The 23,458-nt window shown below is 32.5% G+C and overlaps 2 protein-coding genes across 2 annotated transcripts; one reads left to right on the plus strand and one right to left on the minus strand.

Annotated features, from left to right (window-relative positions):
- The first annotated feature begins 1,412 nt into the window (after positions 1–1,412).
- Positions 1,413–23,339, plus strand: LOC142231494 (sodium-dependent neutral amino acid transporter B(0)AT3). Its single transcript, XM_075302102.1, has 9 exons — positions 1,413–1,785; positions 1,968–2,260; positions 10,185–10,554; positions 10,649–10,883; positions 15,192–15,544; positions 18,562–18,765; positions 19,063–19,220; positions 22,774–23,037; positions 23,107–23,339. Exons 1-9 carry the CDS (start codon positions 1,696–1,698, stop codon positions 23,306–23,308), a joined length of 2,169 nt encoding a protein of 722 aa, XP_075158217.1. The 5' UTR covers positions 1,413–1,695; the 3' UTR covers positions 23,309–23,339.
- Positions 14,478–15,174, minus strand: LOC142231495 (uncharacterized). The gene has a single exon (XM_075302103.1). It carries the CDS (start codon positions 15,095–15,097, stop codon positions 14,711–14,713), a length of 387 nt encoding a protein of 128 aa, XP_075158218.1. The 5' UTR covers positions 15,098–15,174; the 3' UTR covers positions 14,478–14,710.
- Positions 23,340–23,458: the final 119 nt, after the last annotated feature.

The raw sequence follows: 23,458 nt of genomic DNA on the forward strand, positions 1-23,458 counted from the left end.
AGACCGATCTCCCGATTTTACTTCTTGGTTTTATAGAAACCGCAGTTTTTATTCAATTTACCTGAAATTGGAAATCTAGAGGTATTGTAGGACCACAAATACGTGTGCCAAAAATTGTGAGTATTGGTCCATATTTTGGTATAGCCCCCATATAGACCGATCTCCCGATTTTACTTCTTGGTTTTATAGAAACCGCAGTTTTTATTCAATTTACCTGAAATTGGAAATCTAGAGGTATTGTAGGACCACAAATACGTGTGCCAAAAATTTTGAGTATCGGTCCATGTTTTGGTATGGTCCCCATATAAACCGACCTCCCAATTTGGGGGTCTTGGGCTTATAGAAATGGTAGCTTTTATCCGATTTGCCTGAAATTTGAAATCTAGAGGTATTTTATGACCATAAAGTGGTGTGCCAAAAATGGTGAGTATCAGTCCATATTTTTGTATAGCCCCCATATAGACCGATTTCCCGATTTTACTTCTTGGGCTTCTAGAATCCGAAGTTTTTATCCAATTTGCCAGAAATTGAAAATCTATAGGTATTTTCGGGTCATAAAGAGGTGTGCCGAAAACGGTGAATATCGGTCCATATTTTGGTATAGCCCCATAAGAACGATTTAACTCCTTGGGTTTCTAGAAACCGTAGGTTTTATCTGATTTGCCTGAAATTGTAAATATTCTGGTATTTTAGGCTCACAAAAACGTGTATCGGATTAAGTTTTTATCGGTCCATTTGTAATGCCTCCATATAGACCGACTTCACTTCTTGATGGTGTAGAAGGCGCACTGATCGTGAAAATTGCTTCACATTTCCAGATTTTACTTTTACAGATTAAAGATTTCAAATTAAGACGTTATTTTATAATTTTTTTGCACACTTACAAGAGATGTTAATGATTCCTCTAAAACTCTAACAAAAATGGTTCTTATAAATCCAGAATCTGATATAGTCCTCATAGAGGGATATCTTTAAATTTATCTTCGGGAAGTGTCCTCAAGCCCTCCTGAAATTTCAAAGGAAACCCTAATATTTGGTTCATGGTGGTGGGTATTTAAGATTCGGCCCGACCGAACTTAGTGCTGTATATATTTGTTTTTAAAAGTGACTGCAGTGATATTTTAGCTTTTACAAAGACATTAATTTTAGGAAATTAAAATTTACAAGGCATTATATTATTCTATTTTATTCTGTAATTTTATATATATATACTTTTTTAATGCATGAACAAATTTGGTTACTTTAAATTTATTTACCATGTCCTTATGTAATATACACTACAATAAAAATCCCAAACTTTTAATGCACTACTAACCTACTTTAGCATTATAAAATGGATGTTAATTATAATGAAAAAGCACCTTAAAACCAGCACAAACAAAATTGTATGTAAATGAATGTGAGTGGAGAGGCACTACATCGGCACCAGCACCAAAAGCACCACCAGCATCCATAGAAAATATTTAACGTTAGATTCAGAGTCAAAATCCCTAACAAAAAAACAAAAACGTAATGCACTCAACCTATATAACGTTTGCATCAAAAGCATAACAAATTCTAAAAAACAAAAAGCTTAACATATTTTACATCTTCAATCGACAACTACCATCAACTGTTGACCGGAAACCAAAACTAACTAACGACAAACCAAACCGCCCTAACCATTTGGTTTAATCGACTTCATCACCATACAAAATGGCTAATACAGCACAGCTATTGAGACGACAAAGCTCCCGGGACATTATATTAAAATCACAAAAGAGTATTGACCAACATGAATTAAGAGTAAGTGCTTTTCTAATCTAACCTATCTTGCTTCTTCTGTGATACCTTTATGGCATTCTTTCCTCCTGCATTCGCTCAATCATTCTTTGTTTATGTCCTTTTGAGTTGCAAGAGTAAATTAACTTTTTTAATTCGATTTCAATTTATTACGTTTCTGTTCTTGGTTTTTATCCTTCACCCAGGAGCTACGTGGTCGCCTGGTCTCACAGCATAGTACAAGTAGTGGTCCACATCATGGACCCCATCATGGTCCCCATCATACCCCCATGTATGGGGCTACTAATCAAGCCTTTATGTCAGATGCCTTTGATGAATCATCTGAAGTTGAGGATACAGAAGCTAGCACTACTAAAGCTGTGGCTGATTTGGTTGCTGCCATTGAAAGTGCTCCAGCCGATATTGTGGAGGGTGAAAAGGAGGGCGAAGAACGTGAAAGTTGGGATAGTAAAATAATGTTTCTGCTAGCTACAATAGGGTGAGTATACATATACATTTTTATATATATAAATGTGGGTTTGAATTACGCGTATGGTCCGACAAGTACTTAGTCTACTAAATTAATTATAGAGTACACTTAAAGATAAGTTTTCTGTTACGAGGAACGGCATTTTAGTCAAGCGAAGCTTTCTTTTGATGCTAAAAAGCTATACTTTTGAAAACAAATAAAAAAGTTTGCAAACAATCGTTGAATTGTTTGTCATACATTCGAGGTTAATTGATCTCAAAGAGAATAAGGGAAGGAATTTAGTTTGTCTAAGAGTTATTTTTTTCACCCAGGCCAAATCTTAATTACCTATCATGGATCAAATAGTATATTAGTTACCTGTGAAAAATTATCATCGAAAGGAATTAATTCAGGGACAAGAAGTCAAAACCCCGTAGAGTTAAACAGGGAGTTCCCCAGGGTGGGTTGATATCTCCGGCACTATTTAATCTCTACCTATCCTCGATTCCACTGCCTCCTGACGGCGTTGGGATTGTATCATATGTGGACGCTTGTACAATAATGGGGTCCGGGCCCATTGTTGATGATATATGCGATCGTTTAAACGCCTATATTGCTGATCTTACCACTTATTTCACTGCTAGAAATTTAAGGATATCTGCCACCAAATCCTCAGCCACACTGTTCACTACATGGACGGCGGAAGTAAGTAGGCAGTTGAATGTTAGAGTCGATGGCGAAATAATTCCGACAGTAAAGTACACCAAGGTACTCGGGGTCACAATCAACAGCCTTTTTAAGTCGTCTGAAGTTGAAAGTTTTTGTTAAGGATTTTTTGCCAGTAAAAACTTGCTAGAGTTTGTCATAAACAAATCGTACGTGCAATAAATTTCATAGAGTCAATTAGAAAAGTAGTATAAAAATAAATAATTTTTATTATTGTAATCGATTTAAAAGCTTTAAATTAGCTGATGGCCAATTGGTACTGGATGGCGTTCGCGTACATTTCTTCTAATTTTAGCAAAGAGAAAAAATCCATTTTTACTCTCTTGCAAGTTTACGTTACAATAAGTTGGTAATATATGTCTTTACGTTAAAGGAACTGTTCCCTTATTATACCCTCCACCATAGGATGGGGGGTTTGTTAACTTTGTCATTCCGTTTGTAACACATCGAAATATTGCTCTAAGACCCCATAAAGTATATGTATTCTGGGTCGTGGTGAAATTCTGAGTCGATCTGAGCGTGTCCGTCCGTCCGTCTGTTGAAATCACGCTAACTTGCGAACGAAACAAGCTATCGACTTGAAACTTGGCACAAGTAGTTGTTATTGATGTAGGTCGGATGGTATTGCAAATGGGCCATATCGGTCCATTGGCTTGCGAGGCCTCTAAGAGAAGCAAATTTCATCCGATCCGGCTGAAATTTGGTACATGGTGTTAGTATATGGTCTATAACAACCATGCAAAAATTGGTCCACATCGGTCCATAATTATATATAGCCCCCATATAAACCGATCCCCCGATTTGGCTTGCGGAGCCTCTAAGAGAAGCAAATTTCATCCGATCCGGCTGAAATTTGGTACATGGTGTTAGTATATGGTCTCTAATAACCATGCAAAAATAGGTTCACATCGGTCCTTAATTATATATAGCCCCCATATAAACCGATCCCCCGATTTGGATTGCGGAGCCTCTAAGAGAAGCAAATTTCATCCGATCCGGCTGAAATTTGGTACATGGTGTAAGTATATGGTCTCTAACAACCATGCAAAAATTGGTCGATATCGGTCCATAATTATATAAAGCCCCCATATAAACCGATCCCCCGATTTGGCTTGCGGATCCTCTAAGAGAAGCAAATTTCATCCGATCCGGCTGAAATTTGGTACATGGTGTTAGTATATGGTCTATAACAACCATGCAAAAATTGGTCCATATCGGTCCATAATTATATATAGCCCCCATATAAACCGATCCCCCGATTTGGCTTGCGGAGCCTCTAAGAGAAGCAAATTTCATCCGATCCGGCTGAAATTTGGTACATGGTGTTAGTATATGGTCTCTAATAACCATGCAAAAATAGGTTCACATCGGTCCATAATTATATATAGCCCCCATATAAACCGATCCCCCGATTTGGATTGCGGAGCCTCTAAGAGAAGCAATTTTCATCCGATCCGGCTGAAATTTGGTACATGGTGTTAGTATATGGTCTCTAACAACCATGCAAAAATTGGTCCATATCGGTCCATAATTATATATTGCCTCCATATAAACCGATCCCCAGATTTTACCTCCGGAGCCTCTTGGAAGATTAAAATTCATCTGATTCAGTTGAAATTTGGTACGTGATGTTAATATATAGCCTCAAACACCCATGCAAAAATTGGTCGATATCAGTCCATAATTATACATAGGCCCCATATAAACCGATCCCCAGATTTGACCTCCGGAGCACCTTGGAAGAGCAAAATTCTTCCCATTCGGTTGAAATTTGGCACGTGATGTTAGTATAGGGTATCCAACAACCATGCAGGAATTGGTTCCTATCAGTCCATAATAATATATAGCTCCCATATAAACCGATTCCCAGATTTGACCTCCGGACCTCACAAATGCAAGCGACTTTTTTATCATTACGACCTTTTACGACTTTTTTGCGACTTTTTCAAAATTTCCAACGGTAACATTGCTCCGTAGTACACCCCAGGATCACCTTTATGCGGAAACGAAGATCATCCCAGTGCTTAGACACAATATGTTGTCAAAGCTGTACCTCACGGGTTGCTATCACAGTATCCATCCAAATTACCATCTTGTGGATATACAACCACCACCCAGGAATGTAAGGGTTGATCTTAATCTTTTAGAGTGCGAGATCCAGCGTTACAAAAGTGAGCCTCTAGATCAGGCAGCATATCAGACAGGTCTGAACAGAATTCATGAGGATACTGTAGCTGAAGCGGTGAGAAGCTACAAGGTTAATCCTGTTCTCGGAGTCCGACCACCGCCCATAGCACCAGTAGAATGAGACCTCCCGCGGCAGACCAAGGTAGTTTTGGCCTAACTAAGATCAGGCAAGTCAGCCGCCTCAATTCCTACCTATCAGTAAGTGATAGCAGCGTAGCTGACGTGTGTCCCATCTGTAACCAAGGGACACATGACTCTCGTCACCTCATCGTTTGCCCAGCTAAACCTACCCGTCTCACAACCAGATCATTCTTGTCGCAGACTTCCTAGATCTGGACACTAGTTGAAGTACCACAGCATAGCAGAAAATGGATGAAATTCATTAAAAACTGTTACAACAACAACAATTGATAATATAAAATAGAATTTAAGGTGAATTTGATGAAACATACTTATCCTAGAAGATCGGCTAAAATGGTACGGTTCTCGAAGTTTTTTTATTTAAAGTTTCTACATATGGAGGAAACATGCCTGTAGTTATTGAAGTGCCTAAAAGTATGTTATGCTAAAAAAATTTTATTTTTATACGAACTCACCTCTGTGTTGAATTTGGTCATTTTCAGTGAATAGCCTGAAAATATGCAATAAATTAACTCTGTCACACACTAGTTTGTTGCCTGCCTTTGGATAATTCTTTCAGATGCAGATCGCATAAATAGATTTTAGCAATATGACCACAGACTTATGGCCAGTGTCTCATCCTCCGATTAATTTTAACCGGTGGATAGACCTTCGGTTAGTAAAATTTTTGTATGGAATCAGCTGTTTCATCGACAGGATAAATAATAACAAGACATTGAGAAACTGGCCCTTAGTTTGTTAATTTCGTCAAGTCTAAAATTTTTCTTTCACATGGATTCATTTCGGGGGGGTTTGATCCCCCTCATCCCCCCCTGAATACGGCCTTGGATATCAGGATATAAAAATTAAGTCCATAAACTAATGAAAAACTGTTACGTTGCATTACATCGCCACTTCGACAATTACGTTATGTGTGCAACATCAATAAGAATTTGGCGAATTTTCGGTAAAAAATTTTCAGAAATAAATGTTTCGATGTCATCATCGTTGGTACTTATTTCACTTATGGAAGGCGTTTCTGATAAAGTTGTCAAAAACTCGACAACGTAAATCGAATGGCGACGCACATAGGTAGATATTGAGTAATTAGGCGGCCAAAAGTCAAAATTTGAAATTCGTAGTAGGCATACAATTTTGACGTCTACCTGTAGTAAACACTTCCCCGAATTACCCCCCATCCTTTTTTTAACAACCATACGTTACCCCTTCCGTGCAATTAGACGCAATTTGATCGTTGACGTGATACGTATTTCGATTTGGGTGCCCGGATTATATCAAATTTCGCAATACGCATGTATTCTTATTTTAAGTTGTGTAGTGAAGTGAAAGTGATTCCAATAGCTCAAGTAAGCTTCTATTAGATAAATAATAGTTTTAACTTTTATTTTTAACTTTCGTTATATTTTTCGGTAGTTGAACATATCCTCTTTTTCAAATAAAAAAAATAATTTTTTTAATTTCAAAAGAAATTTTGTTATGGATCAGGATTCGTCCGGATCATATTTTTTTGTTTATTGAATATGTTACACAAAAACAAGAGCCGCAGAATCTCGCAGAATCCAGCAGACAGCAGTTCAAAGTAGTTTGTTAAAAAAAAAATTAAAAAAAAAAAATTGCTATGGAGATGCCTAGTTCATCGGGGGTGAAAATAGTAACTCGTAAATGTCTGTTTGAGCAAATGCAAATTCAAAATTTACCAAATATGGATGAAAAATTGGAATTTTTAGAAAACCACTTGCTATTGTCTTGCGGAGACACTGTGGAAAGAAAAAAGGACCTTAAACATAAATTTTCCTACATCAAACACGAGTTTAAACAGAGATGGCTAAAAGCTCATAAAGTTGAAGAAGTTTTTATGAAAAACAACCAGAATTGGCTGGAAGGCACTTTTGAAATACCAGTGCATTCGCTTAATCAACCAGGTCTTCCGAGCAAATCATTTTCGGAATCGAGTGAACGAAGCAAGAGAAGAAAAACTGAGGAACTTCGATCAAATGTTGATGATGAAATGATTATACATGCCGCACAAGTCATATTGCAAACGAAGGGACAGATAAATGCCTCAAAAGTGCTCAAAGAAATAGGAAATTCGCCAACAAAGGCTAGTCAATATAGAAAAGCCTATTCCAAGACCAATGAAACCATTGCTCCTTTGACCCCGTTCCAAGCACTCAAAATGTTCGTAGAAGCTGATCTAACAAGACGACAATATGAAATAATAAGGGCAACTAACCCAAAGCATTACCCTTGTTACGACCTTTTGTTGAAAGCAAAACAAGAATGCTACCCACCAAAGACGGCATTGCGAGTAACGGCTACCTGCGCAGAAATTAATTTACAATACCTAATGGATCATACTATTCAACGGTTATCAATCTACCTGGAAGAAGTGTTATTAACCCTTAACGAAATTGAAAGAAAGTCATTAACGATCATTTATAAATGGGGTTGTGACGGGTCACAACAAGCGCGGTACAAACAAAAATTCTCAGAAGACGCCGAATCCGATGCTAGTATATTTTTGAGTTCTTTTGTCCCGCTTCAAATTATTTGTGGTAAAGAAAACAATAAAGTGTTATGGCAAAACCCAACACCATCATCACCACGATTTTGCCGCCCCATCAGATTTCGGTATGTGAAAGAAACTACAGATGTAACAAAAGAGGAAATATGTTATGTGCAAAATGAAATTAAGAACCTCACTCCTACAAAAGTACATATTGATGGAAAAGAATTTGATTATAATCATATTTTGAAAATGACCATGGTTGATGGCAAAGTTTGCAATGCTGTAACCAACACGACCTCAACTAGCCGATGCTATATATGTGGCGCCACTTCCAAAGATTTCAATAATTTAAGCAAACAGAACGAAATAAGTCCCGATGCTCTTAAGTTAGGAATTTCGGTATTACACGCAAAAATACGTATTTTTGAGAGCATTCTGCATTTGGCATATAAATTGCCCGTGAAGAAATATGGAAAGAAAAGGACCCAGGAAGAGAAAGCATTAGAAGAAGAAAGGAAAAAAGAAATCCAAGAAAGATTCCGCTTAGAAACTGGCCTGTTGGTTGACATGCCTAAAGCCAATTTTGGTAATACCAATGATGGAAATACGAGTAGGAGATTTTTTGAAAACACAGAATTAGCGGCGGACATAACAGACATTAACCACGAATTAATATATAGATTTAAAATCTTATTAGAGGCGATTTCAAGTGGACACAAAATAAATACAACAAAATTCAAAGAATATGCCTTCAACACCGCGCAAATGTATGTGGAATTATACGACTGGCATCCCATGACTCCAACAATGCATAAATTACTATTACATGGGGCGACCATCGTAGATAATGCACTGTTGCCCATCGGCCAATTGTCGGAGGAGGCTGCAGAAGCACGAAATAAACATTTTCGGTCATACAGACAGAATTTTTCAAGAAAATTTTCAAGGGAAGAATGCAACCGTGATATTTATCAAAGATTGCTCCTTACTTCAGATCCACTCGTAAGTAGTGAAAGATCGTTAAAGAAAACTTCACACAAGATTTTTTCTAGTGAAGTTATAGAACTATTAGAACCTGCCGAGCCCCACACAATATAGTATTGAGCACGAAGAAGTCTAGATAGAAACATCTTTCAATAAGAAAATTTAATTCATTTTTATTTATTTATGATTTATGAGAATAAAATGTGTTTTTTATTATAAAATATATGTTTTTCTTATTTATTTTTTAAAATAAATAGGTAGTTTTTTTTAAATACAGTCTTTCGAAGCCATTAACGTCCAAAAATATTTTTGGCCGCCTAAATATTTCAAATCGACCACTGTGCGACGTATATCGAAGTTGGATGGAACGAAAAATTTGACGACGTAAGTCGAAACAACGTAAACCGGGGCGACGTAAACGGAGGGAATGCGTACACTCAAGCAAATTATTAGAGGCAATTTATTCTTCGTAAAACTTATGAAAACCAATGAATATTTCGTCGTTTTAATGAAGAATTCGCGAAGACAAGTTAATCAAGAATGTTTCGTAAAATTCACGAAGATTATTGATGCGGTATGGAAAGAATGGCACTGGCAACACATATGGCGATGTAGAAAGCTTGAGGTACAATGAAATTATGAGATGATCTGTAGAGGATGGTAATGGAACCACTGAGGGAGAGTCGGTCGATAGTGCGGTGGGAATTACAACCCTAACCTCTTAAGTTGAGAGTACGTATGTATCGGCTTACTGCAAGAACAAGTTATTTAAGTCGTTAAGTGAGCTTAAAGAGATGGGAAAAAGTGAATGGAGATAAATTGAGCAAATCGTCAAAAACGGACTTTCTAAAATGGGGAAACGGGTAGGGAGAATTTACATCCGACGCCAAATGGAATACTGGTTTAGATGTACTTCAGTTGACATAAGACAAAGAAATAGGACTTTCCTTTAAGCTTCACCTAATATAACAAGTACAAGAAAACCTTCAGGATTTCTTCGTACTGCTTAAACATCACGGCGTTTAATTTCTCCTCTTACGTTTTACTTTGGCGGTATGTTGTCTTAAGCGTTCATCAATTGGTTTGAGGATTAAATGTGAGATATGAGCCCAGAACGACCCCTATTCTTCCCTTGTCTCACACAAAATAGTATTGCTCTATTTGTTTACATATCAGTAGCATCCATTAGATGCACATACATATGTGGCTTAGATTCTTCGATTTATTGAATTTCTTTGTCGGGCACATTTTAATGCAACAATCGCATGGGAATCTAATGGAAGCATAATGGATATTACTTCCCAAACACACATTGTGTGGATGCATGCATATGTAGTTTCGTAATGGTCTCTTTCCGATGTAACAAACTCGTTCGTTCTAACTTTTCCTATTTCTCTTTCATTCCAGCTATGCCGTTGGCCTTGGTAATGTTTGGCGTTTTCCATATCTGGCACAAAAGAACGGGGGTGGAGCATTTCTGGTGCCCTACTTTATAATGTTGTGTATACAGGGCATACCCATTTTCTATTTGGAATTGGCCATAGGCCAACGTCTACGCAAAGGAGCTATTGGTGTATGGAGCCAAGTATCACCCTATTTGGGGGGCATTGGCATCTCATCGGCTGTCGTCAGTTACATTGTGGCATTGTACTATAATACGATAATAGCCTGGTGCCTCATTTACTTGTTGCACAGTTTTGAATCACCACTGCCTTGGGCGGAATGTCCAACACGTCTCTATGCCAATTATACTTATGATCATGAGCCGGAATGTGTGGTAAGCGTTGTCGAGAAGATATGAAGAATAACGACAAAGAAGAACAGTGCCTTGAGTTAATTTAATATCATCCTTTATTTCTTGGCATTTGCAGGCATCATCACCAACGCAATATTATTGGTATCGCACCACACTACAATGCTCCGAAAGTGTTAATCAACCGGAAAATTTCAATTATCACATGGCTATAGCGCTTCTTGTGTCGTGGTTCCTTGTCTACATCTGTATGGTTCAGGGTCTAACGTCATCGGGCAAAATTGTCTATGTGACCGCAATATTCCCTTATGTGGTTTTGATTATATTCTTCTTCCGTGGCATCACACTAAAGGGTGAGTATGAGTTGAGTGAGTGGGTGGGTAAATGCCTTTATCGGGGATAAAGAAGCACAAAATCACTGATATAAAGTTGGCCAACAAGAGCATTCATTGGAATTATAAGTGTAGATATGGCTGTGGATTTAATTGTTTGGGTCTTATTATGAGGAAGACAAATTTCGTTTTCACAAAAATAGGAAACACTTATCTTTTCGAAAAACTGTCACATAGCAGAGGCCGTATCGCAACCCTTTAGTAGTCAACACTAATCGAAGGCCGTGCCATATTCTATTTTTCTCCTATTTTGTTTAGGTATTCTACATTTTGATTGCGCTCTTTATAGATATCCTGTAAATCGAAATGGAAAAGTGTGGAGTCTTTCTATGATAACTGATGTTCTTTTTTTTTTAACTACATACACTCAAAAAAAAGTGAACTCTCTATTTCACTAAAGCCAATTTAACTTTATTTTAGTTCATGAAATTATTATTATTGGAGAAAGTTTCCTCTACTCTAATAATTTTTTGCGTACGTCAGTTAAATTAACTAAAACCGAGGAAAAAAATATACACAAATGAAGGATAAAGATTAACTAAATTCGTGTCTTCCACAAAATAGTTCAATATTTCTTTAAATTTGTTAATTTTACTACGAATGCGTCCATCATGAACTTCGTATGTCACTAAAGACATTCTTGCAATTTTGAACTCCAAATTTTTCCTTCTAACTACAAACTTTTCTTTAACAAGTGAAAAAACTTAATTATGTCTAATAAATTTTCTTGAATTTGTCGAAAAATATTTACTTATTTTAATGACATCGGCGTGATGCCAGCGTTTGTTATACTGTTTAGTCAAACATTTCTAAAAATATTCAAAATTTTCTAAAATTAACCGAAATTTTTCTTAAAGGCGGGTTCACTGTTTTTGCAGTGTAGGAAGTTCTTTTAATTCAATTTTTTTATAACAAGCTTTTTTCATATTTTTAATAAGTAATTTTAACTTTTTTTTGTTTCAAGTGGGTTAAAAACAGAGTAAGAAGTAATAAAATGGTACAAATTATTAAAATTTTTTCGAAAAAATGCTAAATCCAATCTAGAACAAGTACAAACGGCCGTAAGTTCGGCCAGGCCGAAGCTCATGTACCCTCCACCATGGATTGCGTAGAAACTTCTACTGAAGACTGTCATCTACAATCGAATTACTTGGGTTGAGGTAACACTTGCCGATGGCATCTTAAAACTTCCTAACACCACCTTCTATAGAAATAAAATTTTGACAAAATTTTCAATAGCATTAAAATTTTGACAACATTCTCTATAGAATCAAAATTTTGACAACATTTTCTATAGAAATAAAATTTTTCCAACATTTTCTATAGAAATAAAGTTTGACAAAATTTTCTATAGAAATAACATTTTGCCAAAACTTTCTATAGAAATAAAGTTTGACAAAATGTTCTATAGGAATAACGATTTGAAAAAATTTTCTATAGAAATAAAATTTTGACAAAATTTTCTATAGAAATAAAATTTTGACAAAATTTTCTATAGAAATAAAATTTTGGTAGATTATTTTTGGCTCGAGTGGCAACCATGATTATGAACCGATATGGACCAATTTTTGTGTGATTAGGGATCGGCTATATATAACTATAGACCGATATGGACCAAATTTGGCATGGTTATTAGCGGCCACATACTAACACCACGTTGCAAATTTCAACCGGATCGGATGAATTTTGCTTCTCCAAGAGACTCCGAAGATCAAATGTGGAGAACGGTTTATATGGGGCTATATATAATTATGGACCGATATGGACCAATTCGTGTCCATATCGTTGCTCTTCTTCGGGTATTTCCATCTAAAATTTCTCAAATAATCTTGGAAGTATCTGGAAGTATTGCTAAGGAAGCAATGAAATAACGTCTTGAAATCTAAATTCTGTAGGTTTTTACCTCCATGTTTTCCCCTCAAGAAATCGGCAGACGATCTGTATGGAGGCTTGACAAAAAAAAATGAAGCTAAATTCGACTTCTAAGGTGGTCCTAAAATAGGTTCATATTCCAAATTCAGAAAAACCGGATAAAAATTGCGGTTTCTACAAGTCCAAGAAGTTAAGTCAGAAGATCGCCTAATATGGGGGCTATAGCAAAACATAGACCGATATACACCATATTCAGCGCACCTATTTGTGGTCCTAAATTATCTTTAGATATCAGCCTTCAGGAAAATCGGTTAAAAATAGGGGGTTTCTAGAAGCCCAAGATGCCGAATCGGGATATTGGTCCATATGGAAGCTATGCCGGCACACCTATTTGCGGTTCTTAAATGCCTAAAGATACCAATTTTCAGGAAAATCGTATAAAAATTACGGCTACCAAAAAACAAATGGGGCTATATCCAAAAATTGCCAGATACATACCATATTCTGCACAGCTAAAATTACCTCTACATATCTACTTTTAGAAAAATGGGATTAAAATTGTGGCTTCTAGATGCCCAAGAAGTCAAATCGGGAGATCGGTCAATATTCGGTACACCTATTTGTGGTCCCATATTAACTCAACCTGTTAATTTTTTGAACAAATCTTTGATACAAATTCAGGCTTCTATCGATATGGTGGCAATCAATTTGTATCCTAAAATACCTCTAGATGTCCAACATTAGGCAAATAGGATAAAAATTACGGTTTTCTAGAAGCCCGAGGCCCCAAATCAGTGAGTCGGTTCATATGGGGGCTACATGCAAGAATGGGCCGATATGGATCAAGTTTTGCCTTGTAGTTTGGGGCCATATATTGGCATCATGTACCAAATTTCAACGGGATCAGATGAAATTTCTTCTTCCATGAGACCCCAGAAGTAAATTCATGGGATCAATTTATATTGGGGCTATACAAAATTATGAACCGATATGGACCAATTTTTGCATAATTATCTGCCATACCGTACCGAATTTGTACTGTATCGGATGAAATTTTCTTCTTCAAGAGGCCCCGAAGGTTAAATACGGGGATCGGTTTATATGGGAGCTATATATAATTATGGACCGATTACGACCAATGTTTTGCAGTGTTGTTAGAGGGAAAGTACTCGTACTTACATCGTGTTCCAAATTTTAATTTTGAAATTTTCCCTTCCGAGAGGCTACGGAAGTCCGGGGATCGGTCTACATGGGGGCTATATATAGTTATGGATTGATTTGGAACGGTAGTTTAATATCGTATACTTACATCACGTATCGAATTTCTTGCTCTTCCAAGAGGCTCCGGAAGTCAAATCTGGGAATCGGCTTATATGGGGGCTATATTTTTGAATGTGATCCGATATGGCCCATTTGCAATACTGACCTACGTTAATAAAAACTACAATGTTTCAAGTCGTTAGCTTGTCTCTTTCGTGATTTCAATACGCGTACGGATGGGTATCGCTAGATTGTCTCAGAATTTCTCCAGGACCCAGAAAATATATATTGTATGGGGTCTGAGATCAATATGTCGATGTGTTACAAACGGAATGAAAAACTTAGTATATCCCCCATCCTATGAAAGATGTATAAAAACGTTCAGGACGAAATATACATTGTATCCCGATTTACAGCTTTAGATTTATACAGTTTGCCTGATATTTTAAGCAGAGCTTATATTTGGATTAGTTTCACTTGTAATGTAAAATGTCATTCATACTCGAGTATAAAAAGGATGTCTGTAACTAAATGAAATTTAATCTCTGATTAAGAGTTACTCATTGTGAGATATTTGTATAAGGGTTAAAACTGAAATTGTTATAATACAAAACAAAATTATTTAAATCCAATTACAAAATTTCGATAAATCCGCTCTATGCTCTCTTTTGTATTTGATATAATCGCGGATCAATGCATCGTTCTCTGAGATCTTTGAATGGGACATTTAAAAATTTTTCGTTCAGAGGACACAAAATCAAGGAGTTAAACTTGCTGGTATCAAATTTCTCCAATTTTTCATCGATGTTCTCATCACTAAAGATGCGCTTATTAAGACGTTTTTCTAAAGCATATTCCTTGAAGATCTCATCGCCATATTTTTTCCTTACTTCCTTATAAATGCGATCCATTTCTGAATAGACACGATTTTGCTCAGCTGGAAACCAGTGATATAAATGTTTCCATTTTCTTCTTCCATGGCCAATACTACCGATGACCGTGCGTTGGTGGGTTAATTGATGAGAAAATATTAGATCTTGCATGGGATTGACTTTGACTAATTTAAAATTTTCCAAAGAACTGTTTGATAATTTTGAAATATGTTTTATTTTTTTTTTCAATGACTTTTCTTTCTAGGTGCCTCTGATGGTGTTGCTCATTTGTTTACACCTCGCTGGGAAACTCTATTGGATCCTGTGGTCTGGCTGGAAGCTGGTACACAAATTTTCTTCTCTTTAGGCTTGGCTTTTGGAGGCCTCATAGCATTTAGCTCCTATAATCCTGCTAATAACAATTGCTACCGTGATGCCATTTTGGTATCGATGACAAATTGTGGCACATCCATGTTTGCCGGTGTTGTTGTCTTCTCGGTAATTGGTTTTAAGGCTACAGCAACATTTGATCGTTGCAATGAGGAGAAAGCCCATATGATTTCAATGAATAAAACTACGAATTTACCAGTATGTGATTTGGAACGAGAATTGGCAAATGTAAGTATGGATGAATATTTGGATTTGAAAAACTTCGATAAGGAAAAGGTTACAGAAGGAGTTGACTCATCTGGACTCAAATTTAGCTGTCAATTAATCAAAAATATTGATTTAAATCTGAAAAATGTATTGATACTGATTGTACTTTTTGCCAAAATTTTGAACCTTACACCCACAATCAATCTAAGTCAAGCTACAATAATTTTCCAATAAATTAGCATAGAAAATTTTAATGAAACGTAAATTTGATTGTAAAATTGTTTGTACGACTGATCCATTCATCATCATTCAAATTGATTTTATAATGGATAATAGGCCGCCGCCTATTATCCATTATATTATTTTCTATAGATTTTTTTTTTAAATTGTTTTTCTATAGAAATTTTAGTAAAAAAATTATTTTTAAAGAAAATTTTGTAAAAATTTTATTTTTATAGAAAATTTTAACAACATTTTATTTCTATAGTAGTTTTTGTCAATATTTTATTTCTATAGAAAATTTTATCAAAATTTTATTTCTATAGAAAATTTTGTCAAAATTTTATCTCCATAGAAAATATTGTCAAAATTTAACTTCTATTGAAAATTTTGCCAAAATTTTATTTCCATAGAAAATTTTGTCAAAATTTTATTTTTGTAGGATTTTTTTTTTTAATTTTATTTTTATAGCAAATTATGTCAAAATTTTATTTCTGCCACCGTCAAATCATCGATTTGATTTGACGGTGGCAAAGGAAAAGAGATATGTTTGTACGAATTTATTTCGGTATAAGCCGGCTGTCATGTAAAACCTTTTTTCGGAAGGTTAAAGTGTGGCTTACTTTTGGGTTTAGTGAACTGCCTGAATTTATTCTGATAATTGGTTGATAGTTTTGCTGCAAGTAGAGGATGCTGATGAGGAATGTGGTAATTCCGAAACGTGCGTCCATCCAACCATCTTGCAGTCTATAGGGCTTTGCCCAAATAAATTTGACAAACATTATCTTCCTCTGTTGGTTAAGCTACACCTGTAGTTTAGTCAATGCATGGTTTTAAGCTGGAATCAAAAAACAACAACAATGACTAAAAGAAAAAAACCAACAATAACAAAACAAAACGAATAAGAAAATTTTATTTCTATAGAAATTTTTGTCAAAAATTTATTTCTATTTCTATTTACATTTAACTGCTATTGAAAATTGTGTCAACATTTTATTTCTATATAAAATATTGTCAAAAGTTAAAAGTTATCAAAATCATAATTCAGTAGAAAATTTTGTCAACATTTTCTATAATAATAAAATGTTAGAAAATTTTGTCAAAATTTTGCTTCAATAGAAAATTTTGTCAAAATTTTATTTCCATAAAAAATTTTGTCAAAATTTTATTTCTATAGAACATTTTGTCAAAAGTTTATTTCTATAGAAAATTTTGTCAAAATTATATTTCTATAGAAGATTTTTTTAAAATCTTATTTCTGTAGAAGATTTTTTTCAAAATTTTATTTTTATAGAAAATGTTTCCAAAAATTTTCTTCTATAGAAAATGTTGTCAAAATCTTATTTCAGTAGAAAATTTTGTCAACATTTTCTATAATAATAAAATGTTAGAAAATTTTGTCAAAATTTTATTTTTATAGAAAATTTTGTTTCTATAGAAAATTTTGTCAAAAATTTATTTATATAGAATTTTTTCTCAAAATTTTATTTATTTTTAGACAGCTTTGTCAACATTTTATTTCTATAGATAATTTTGTTAAAATTTTATGACTATATTTTATTTCTATATAAAATATTGTCAAAATTTTATTTCTATAGAAAATTTTGTCAAAATTTTATTTCTATAGAAAATTTTGTCAAAATTTTATTTCAATAGAAAATTTTGTCAAAATTATATTTCTATAGAAGATTTTTTTAAAATCTTATTCCTGTAGAAGATTTTTTTCAAAAGTTTATTTTTATAGAAAATGTTTCCAAAAATTTTCTTCTATAGAAAATATTGTCAAAATCTTATTTCAGTAGAAAATTTTGTCAACATTTTCTATAATAATAAAATGTTAGAAAATTTTGTTCAAAATTTTATTTTTATAGAAAATTTTGTTTCTACAGAAAATTTTGTCAAAAATTTATTTTTATAGAATTTTTTCTCAAAATTTTATTTATTTTTAGACAGCTTTGTCAACATTTTATTTCTATAGATAATTTTGTTAAAATTTTATGACTATATTTTATTTCTATATAAAATATTGTCAAAATTTTATTTCTATAGAAAATTTTGTCAAAATTTTATTTCTATAGAAAATTTTGTCAAAATTATATTTCTATAGAAAATTTTGTCAAAATTATATTTCTATAGAAGATTTTTTTAAAATCTTATTTCTGTAGAAGATTTTTTTCAAAATGTTATTTTTATAGAAAATGTTTCCAAAAATTTTCTTCTATAGAAAATGTTGTCAAAATCTTATTTCAGTAGAAAATTTTGTCAACATTTTCTATAACAATAAAATGTTAGAAAATTTTGTCAAAATTTTATTTTTATAGAAAATTTTGTTTCTATAGAAAATTTTGTCAAAAATTTATTTGTATAGATTTTTTTTCAAAATTTTATTTATTTTTTGACAGCTTTGTCAACATTTTATTTCTATAGATAATTTTGTTAAAATTTTATACCTATAGAAAATTTGTTAAACTTTTATTTCTATAGAAAATTTTGTCAAAATTTTATTTTTATGGAAAATTTTGTTAAAATTTTATTTCTATAGAAAATTTTTTCAAAGTTTTATTTCTATAGGAAATTTTGTCAAAGCCCATTAGTCAACTTAAAGTAAGAAAGTCGATTATCCGATTTTTTTATTAAAAAAAGAAATCTGCTTCGAATTTGAAGTTTAAATTAGCAAACCGTCGATTTTCGAACACCTCTCAAAATTTGGCACTACTTGTGTCTACTTCCTCTCAAATGTATCGACTACGAATAATTGAGTGGGTTAGTTGTCCTACTCGCTTCTTAATTTTTAATCGTTGTGTGCTTTATAATTTCAGAGCGCTTCTGGCACCGGCTTGGCATTCATTATTTTCACTGAGGCTATAAATCAATTTCCTGGATCGCAACTGTGGGCTGTACTGTTCTTCCTAATGTTATTTACACTGGGTATTGATTCCCAGTTTGGAACTCTAGAAGGTGTGGTGACATCGTTAGTTGATATGAAATTATTACCCAATTTACCCAAGGAATATATTGTTGGTGTAAGTAATAACATTTGAGGATTTTGATGAGAATAAAGAAACAATGAATTGTACAAAACTCGAATAAATGTTTAAATCTACCAAATTTCTTATTTGTGTTCGGTATGAAAGTCTAGCGAAAATTCCGTGTGTAACCGTTTTCGATTGTTAATATTATGCTGCCATAAGAAAAACATGGCTTGTCTGTATTTTGGGTAGGCAAAGGAAATTTCCGCTAGTGTTGCATACCGAGGCTTTAGTATGAAATGTTTATTTTCTACATTTAAGACTGCTATTTATTAATTATACTTTTCATAGGGTTTATGCTTTTCCTGCTGTTTGATATCAATGTGTTTTGCCAATGGAGCTGGTAGCTATATATTCCAGCTAATGGATAGTTTTGCCGGAAATTTCCCACTTTTGATCATCGCTCTCTTTGAATGTTTATCGATCAGTTATATATATGGAATTCGAAGGTATGTTAAAAGGAAATAAGTCATCAATAAAATAAGGCCCCAAAGAATCTATTGGCGGTATAAAAATCACGGTTGCCACTCGCGCCCAAAAAATCTACCAAAATTTGGAGAAAATTTTACCAAAAAACTACCAAACAAAAAATTCATGCAAAATTTTATTTCTATGGAAAATTTTGTCAAAATTTTATTTCTATAGAAAATTTTGTCAAAATTTTATTTCTATAGAAAATTTTGTCAAAATTTTATTTCTATAGACAATTTTGTCAAAATTTTATTTCTATAGAAAATTTTGTCAATGTTTTATTTCTATAGAACATTTTGTCAAAGTTTTATTTCTATAGAAAATTTTGTAAATTTTTTTTCTATAAAAAATGTTGTCAACATTTTATTTCTAAAGAAAATTCTGTCAAAATCTTATTTTTAAAGAAAATTTTGTCAAAATTGTATTTCTATAGAAAATTTTGTGAAAATTTTATTTCTATAGGAAATTTTGTCAAAATTAGAATAGAAAAATTGCTGACTATTTCATTTATATAGAAAATTTTGTCAACATTTTATTTCTATAGAAAATTTTGTCAACATTTTATTTCTATAGAAAATTTTGTCAAAGTTTTATTTCTATAGAACATTTTGTCAAAGTTTTATTTCTATAGAAAATTTTGTAATTTTTTTTCTATAAAAAAATGTTGTCAACATTTTATTTCTAAAGAAAATTCTGTCAAAATCTTATTTTTAAAGAAATTTTTTGTCAAAATTTTATTTCTATAGAAATTTTTGTCAAAATTGTATTTCTATAGAAAATTTTTTGAAAATTTTATTTCTATAGGAAATTTTGTCAAAATTAGAATAGAAAAATTGCTGACTATTTCATTTATATAGAAAATTTTGTCAACATTTTAGTTCTATAGAAAATTTTGCCAAAATTTTATTTCTTTAGAAAATTTTGTCAAAATCTTATTTATATAGAAAATTTTGTCAAAATCTTATTTGTATAGAAAATTTTGCCAAAATTTTATTTCTATAGAAAATTTTGCCAAAATTTTATTTCTATAGAAAATTTTGTCAAAATTTTATTTCTATAGAAAATTTTGTCAAAATGTTATTTCTATAGAAAATTTTGTCAAAATTTTATTTCTATAGAAAATTTTGTTAAAATTTAATTTCTAAAGAAAATTTTGTTAAAATTTAATTTCTAAAGAAAATTTTTTCAAAATTTTATTTCTATAGAAAATTTTGTCAAATTGTATTTCTATAGAAAATTTTGTCAAAATTGTATTTCTATAGAAAATTTTGTCAAAATTGTATTTCTATAGAAAATTTTGTCAAAATTGTATTTCTATAGAAAATTTCGTCAAAATTGTATTTCTATAGAAAATTTTGTTAAAATTTTATTTCTATAGAAAATTTTGTTAAAATTTGATTTCTAAGGAAAATTTTGTCAAAATTTTATTTCTAAAGAAAATTTTGTCTAAATTTTATTTCTATAGAAAATTTTGACAAAATTGTATTTCTATATATTTCTATAGAAAATTTTCTATAGAAAATTTTGTCAACATTTTATTTCTATAGAAAATTTTGTCAAAGTTTTATTTCTATAGAACATTTTGTCAAAGTTTTATATCTGTAGAAAATTTTGTAAATTTTTTTTCTATAAAAAATGTTGTCAACATTTTATTTCTAAAGAAAATTCTGTCAAAATCTTATTTTTAAAGAAATTTTTGTCAAAATTTTATTTCTATAGAAATTTTTGTCAAAATTGTGTTTCTATAGAAAATTTTGTGAAAATTTTATTTCTATAGGAAATTTTGTCAAAATTAGAATAGAAAAATTGCTGACTATTTCATTTATATAGAAAATTTTGTCAACATTTTAGTTCTATAGAAAATTTTGCCCAAATTTTATTTCTTTAGAAAATTTTGTCAAAATCTTATTTATATAGAAAATTTTGCCAAAATTTTATTTCTATAGAAAATTTTGCCAACATTTTATTTCTATAGAAAATTTTGTCAAAATTTTATTTCTATAGAAAATTTTCTCAAAATTGTATTTCTATAGAAAATTTTGTTAAAATTTTATTTCTATAGAAAATCTTGTCAATATTGTATTTCTGTAGAAAATTTTGTTAAAATTTTATTTCTATAGAAAATTTTTTTAAAGAAAATTTTGTCAAAACTGTATTTCTAAAGAAAATTTTGTCGAAATTTTATTTTATTATTTTATTTCTATAGAAAAGTTTGTCAAAATTAGAATAGAAAAATTTCTGAATATTTTATTTATATAGAAAATTTTGTCAAAATTTTATTTCTGTAGAAATTTTTATCAAAATTTTATTTCCATAGAAAATTTTGTCAAAAGTTTATTTCTATAGAAAAGCTTGCTACATTTTTTTTCTATAGAAAATTTTATCAAAATTTTATTTCTATAGAAAATTTTGTCAAAATGTGAGCATGAATTTTCTTCGCGTGTCTATATTTTACCATGAGTGTGAATTTTATCGTAAACTGGCATTTTATCATGACCGTGAATTTTATCGTGATCGTAATATTGAACGAATTTCACTCACGCACGTTCACGAACAAAATTAGATTTGCAGTCATGCTCAATTACGACACATTTTTAGTCCCTTTTCACACCTCTAATGCTAACCCCGGCCGATAGACGGTTACTTATATCACGTTGGGTTCGTTGCAAACATTATTAAATTCCAGGATTCCTGCGCTACTATAAGTTAGTGCATATTTTTGCAACACCCATTAGAAGACGAGATAGACACATGGTGTCTTTGGTAGTTATGCTCAGGGCCGGCTCCTGAGTCGTTCTTGCCATGTCCGTCTGTTTGTCTCTGAACTCATTTTTGTAATCAAAGTCTAGGTCGCAGTTTTCGTCTAATCGACTTCATCGTTGGCACAAGTATGTTCTGCGGGTTAGAATAGAACCCTAATGATTTTGGAAGAAATCGGTTCAGATTTAGATATAGCTCAGGGAGTACAATTGTTAGTGTCGTAAAGTGTGCCAAATTTTGTTGAAATCGGTTAAGATTTAAATATAGCTCCACATATATATCTTTCTCCCGATTTACTCTCATGTGACCACAGATGCCACAGTTTTACTTAAACTTGAACAAGGGGAAGAATAAATATTCGTACTATGCATGATAAATTTGGTTGAAATCGGTACATTTTTATATGTAGCTCCCACTTATATATTTTTCGCCCGATTTAGACTCGTATGACCATCGGAGGTCATCCTTTGGACTTTAGTCTATTTTTTAATTAATTTTCTTTTTGGGCTTTGATTTCGCCATGAATTATGTCCTCATTCCATTCCATTTACGTCTTGGGGCATTATTGCATTTTTGGTCTTTTTTGTGGGGTTTCAACTTGGTTTTACTTGTGGCCTTATGTCATAGGAGTTGGTGATGCTATTACGTTTTTAATTATGAAATATGTCCATGTTCTTGGGGTCTTCTTTTGTTTTCTGTTTTGGGGCAATATGTGTTTCCTATGGAGATATATAAAACTAATGTTTCATTTTAAAATTATTTTTTAAAAAGATTTTCAGATGACATTGAAATGATGACGGGTTCACGACCTAATATGTATTGGATGTTCTGTTGGAAGTATTTATCACCCTGCGCTATGATTACCATTCTGGTGGCTTCATTTTATCAATTACTCACCGAAGGCAGCAGTTATCCTGCATGGATAGCATCGAAAGGTATTACAGAGAAAATGGAATGGCCTCATTGGTGTATAGTTATAGCCTTTATATTGATTCTATCATCAATTCTATGGATACCAATAGTGGCAATTTTGAGGTAACATTGTGACATCTTACAGCTTCACAATGAAGTTAATATATGTTGGTGTTTTATTTCACGTTTTAGGTTATTGGGTATAAAGGTAGTTGAAGATTCTGATCCAGCTTGGTTCCCTGAAGCTGAACTGAAAGAGGTTCATGGTATTGTACCTCATGAACCAACTGAATTAGAACGCACGATTTTCTGCTTCAATATGGATGGGACTGAGGGTATGTGTTGTCCGAAATATGGTTTACCCGAAAAATCACTAGAGGAAGAAGATGAATAAGAGCAAAGGAAAAATATTTTAAATTGAAAGAATTTCAGAGAACGAATAACAAATAACAGCATCAAAACGCATAGATTATTAAATAAGTAATAATAATTACATAAGTTAAGGTTAAGATAAATATTTTAAGAAACTCTAAATACAGTGGAA

This window comes from Haematobia irritans, chromosome 3 (genome assembly GCF_050003625.1).
Source record: "Haematobia irritans isolate KBUSLIRL chromosome 3, ASM5000362v1, whole genome shotgun sequence".
Lineage (NCBI taxonomy): Eukaryota > Metazoa > Arthropoda > Insecta > Diptera > Muscidae > Haematobia > Haematobia irritans.

Bases quoted from the DNA above. Each gene is read 5' to 3' on its own strand.
- LOC142231494 (XM_075302102.1), top strand. From the start codon at position 1,696: ATGGCTAATACAGCACAGCTATTGAGACGACAAAGCTCCCGGGACATT. The intron at 2,261-10,184 runs GTGAGTATACAT...CTTTCATTCCAG, and splicing joins TTTCTGCTAGCTACAATAGG to CTATGCCGTTGGCCTTGGTA. The intron at 15,545-18,561 runs GTAAGTATGGAT...TTATAATTTCAG, and splicing joins TGGAACGAGAATTGGCAAAT to AGCGCTTCTGGCACCGGCTT.
- LOC142231495 (XM_075302103.1), bottom strand. From the start codon at position 15,097: ATGCAAGATCTAATATTTTCTCATCAATTAACCCACCAACGCACGGTC.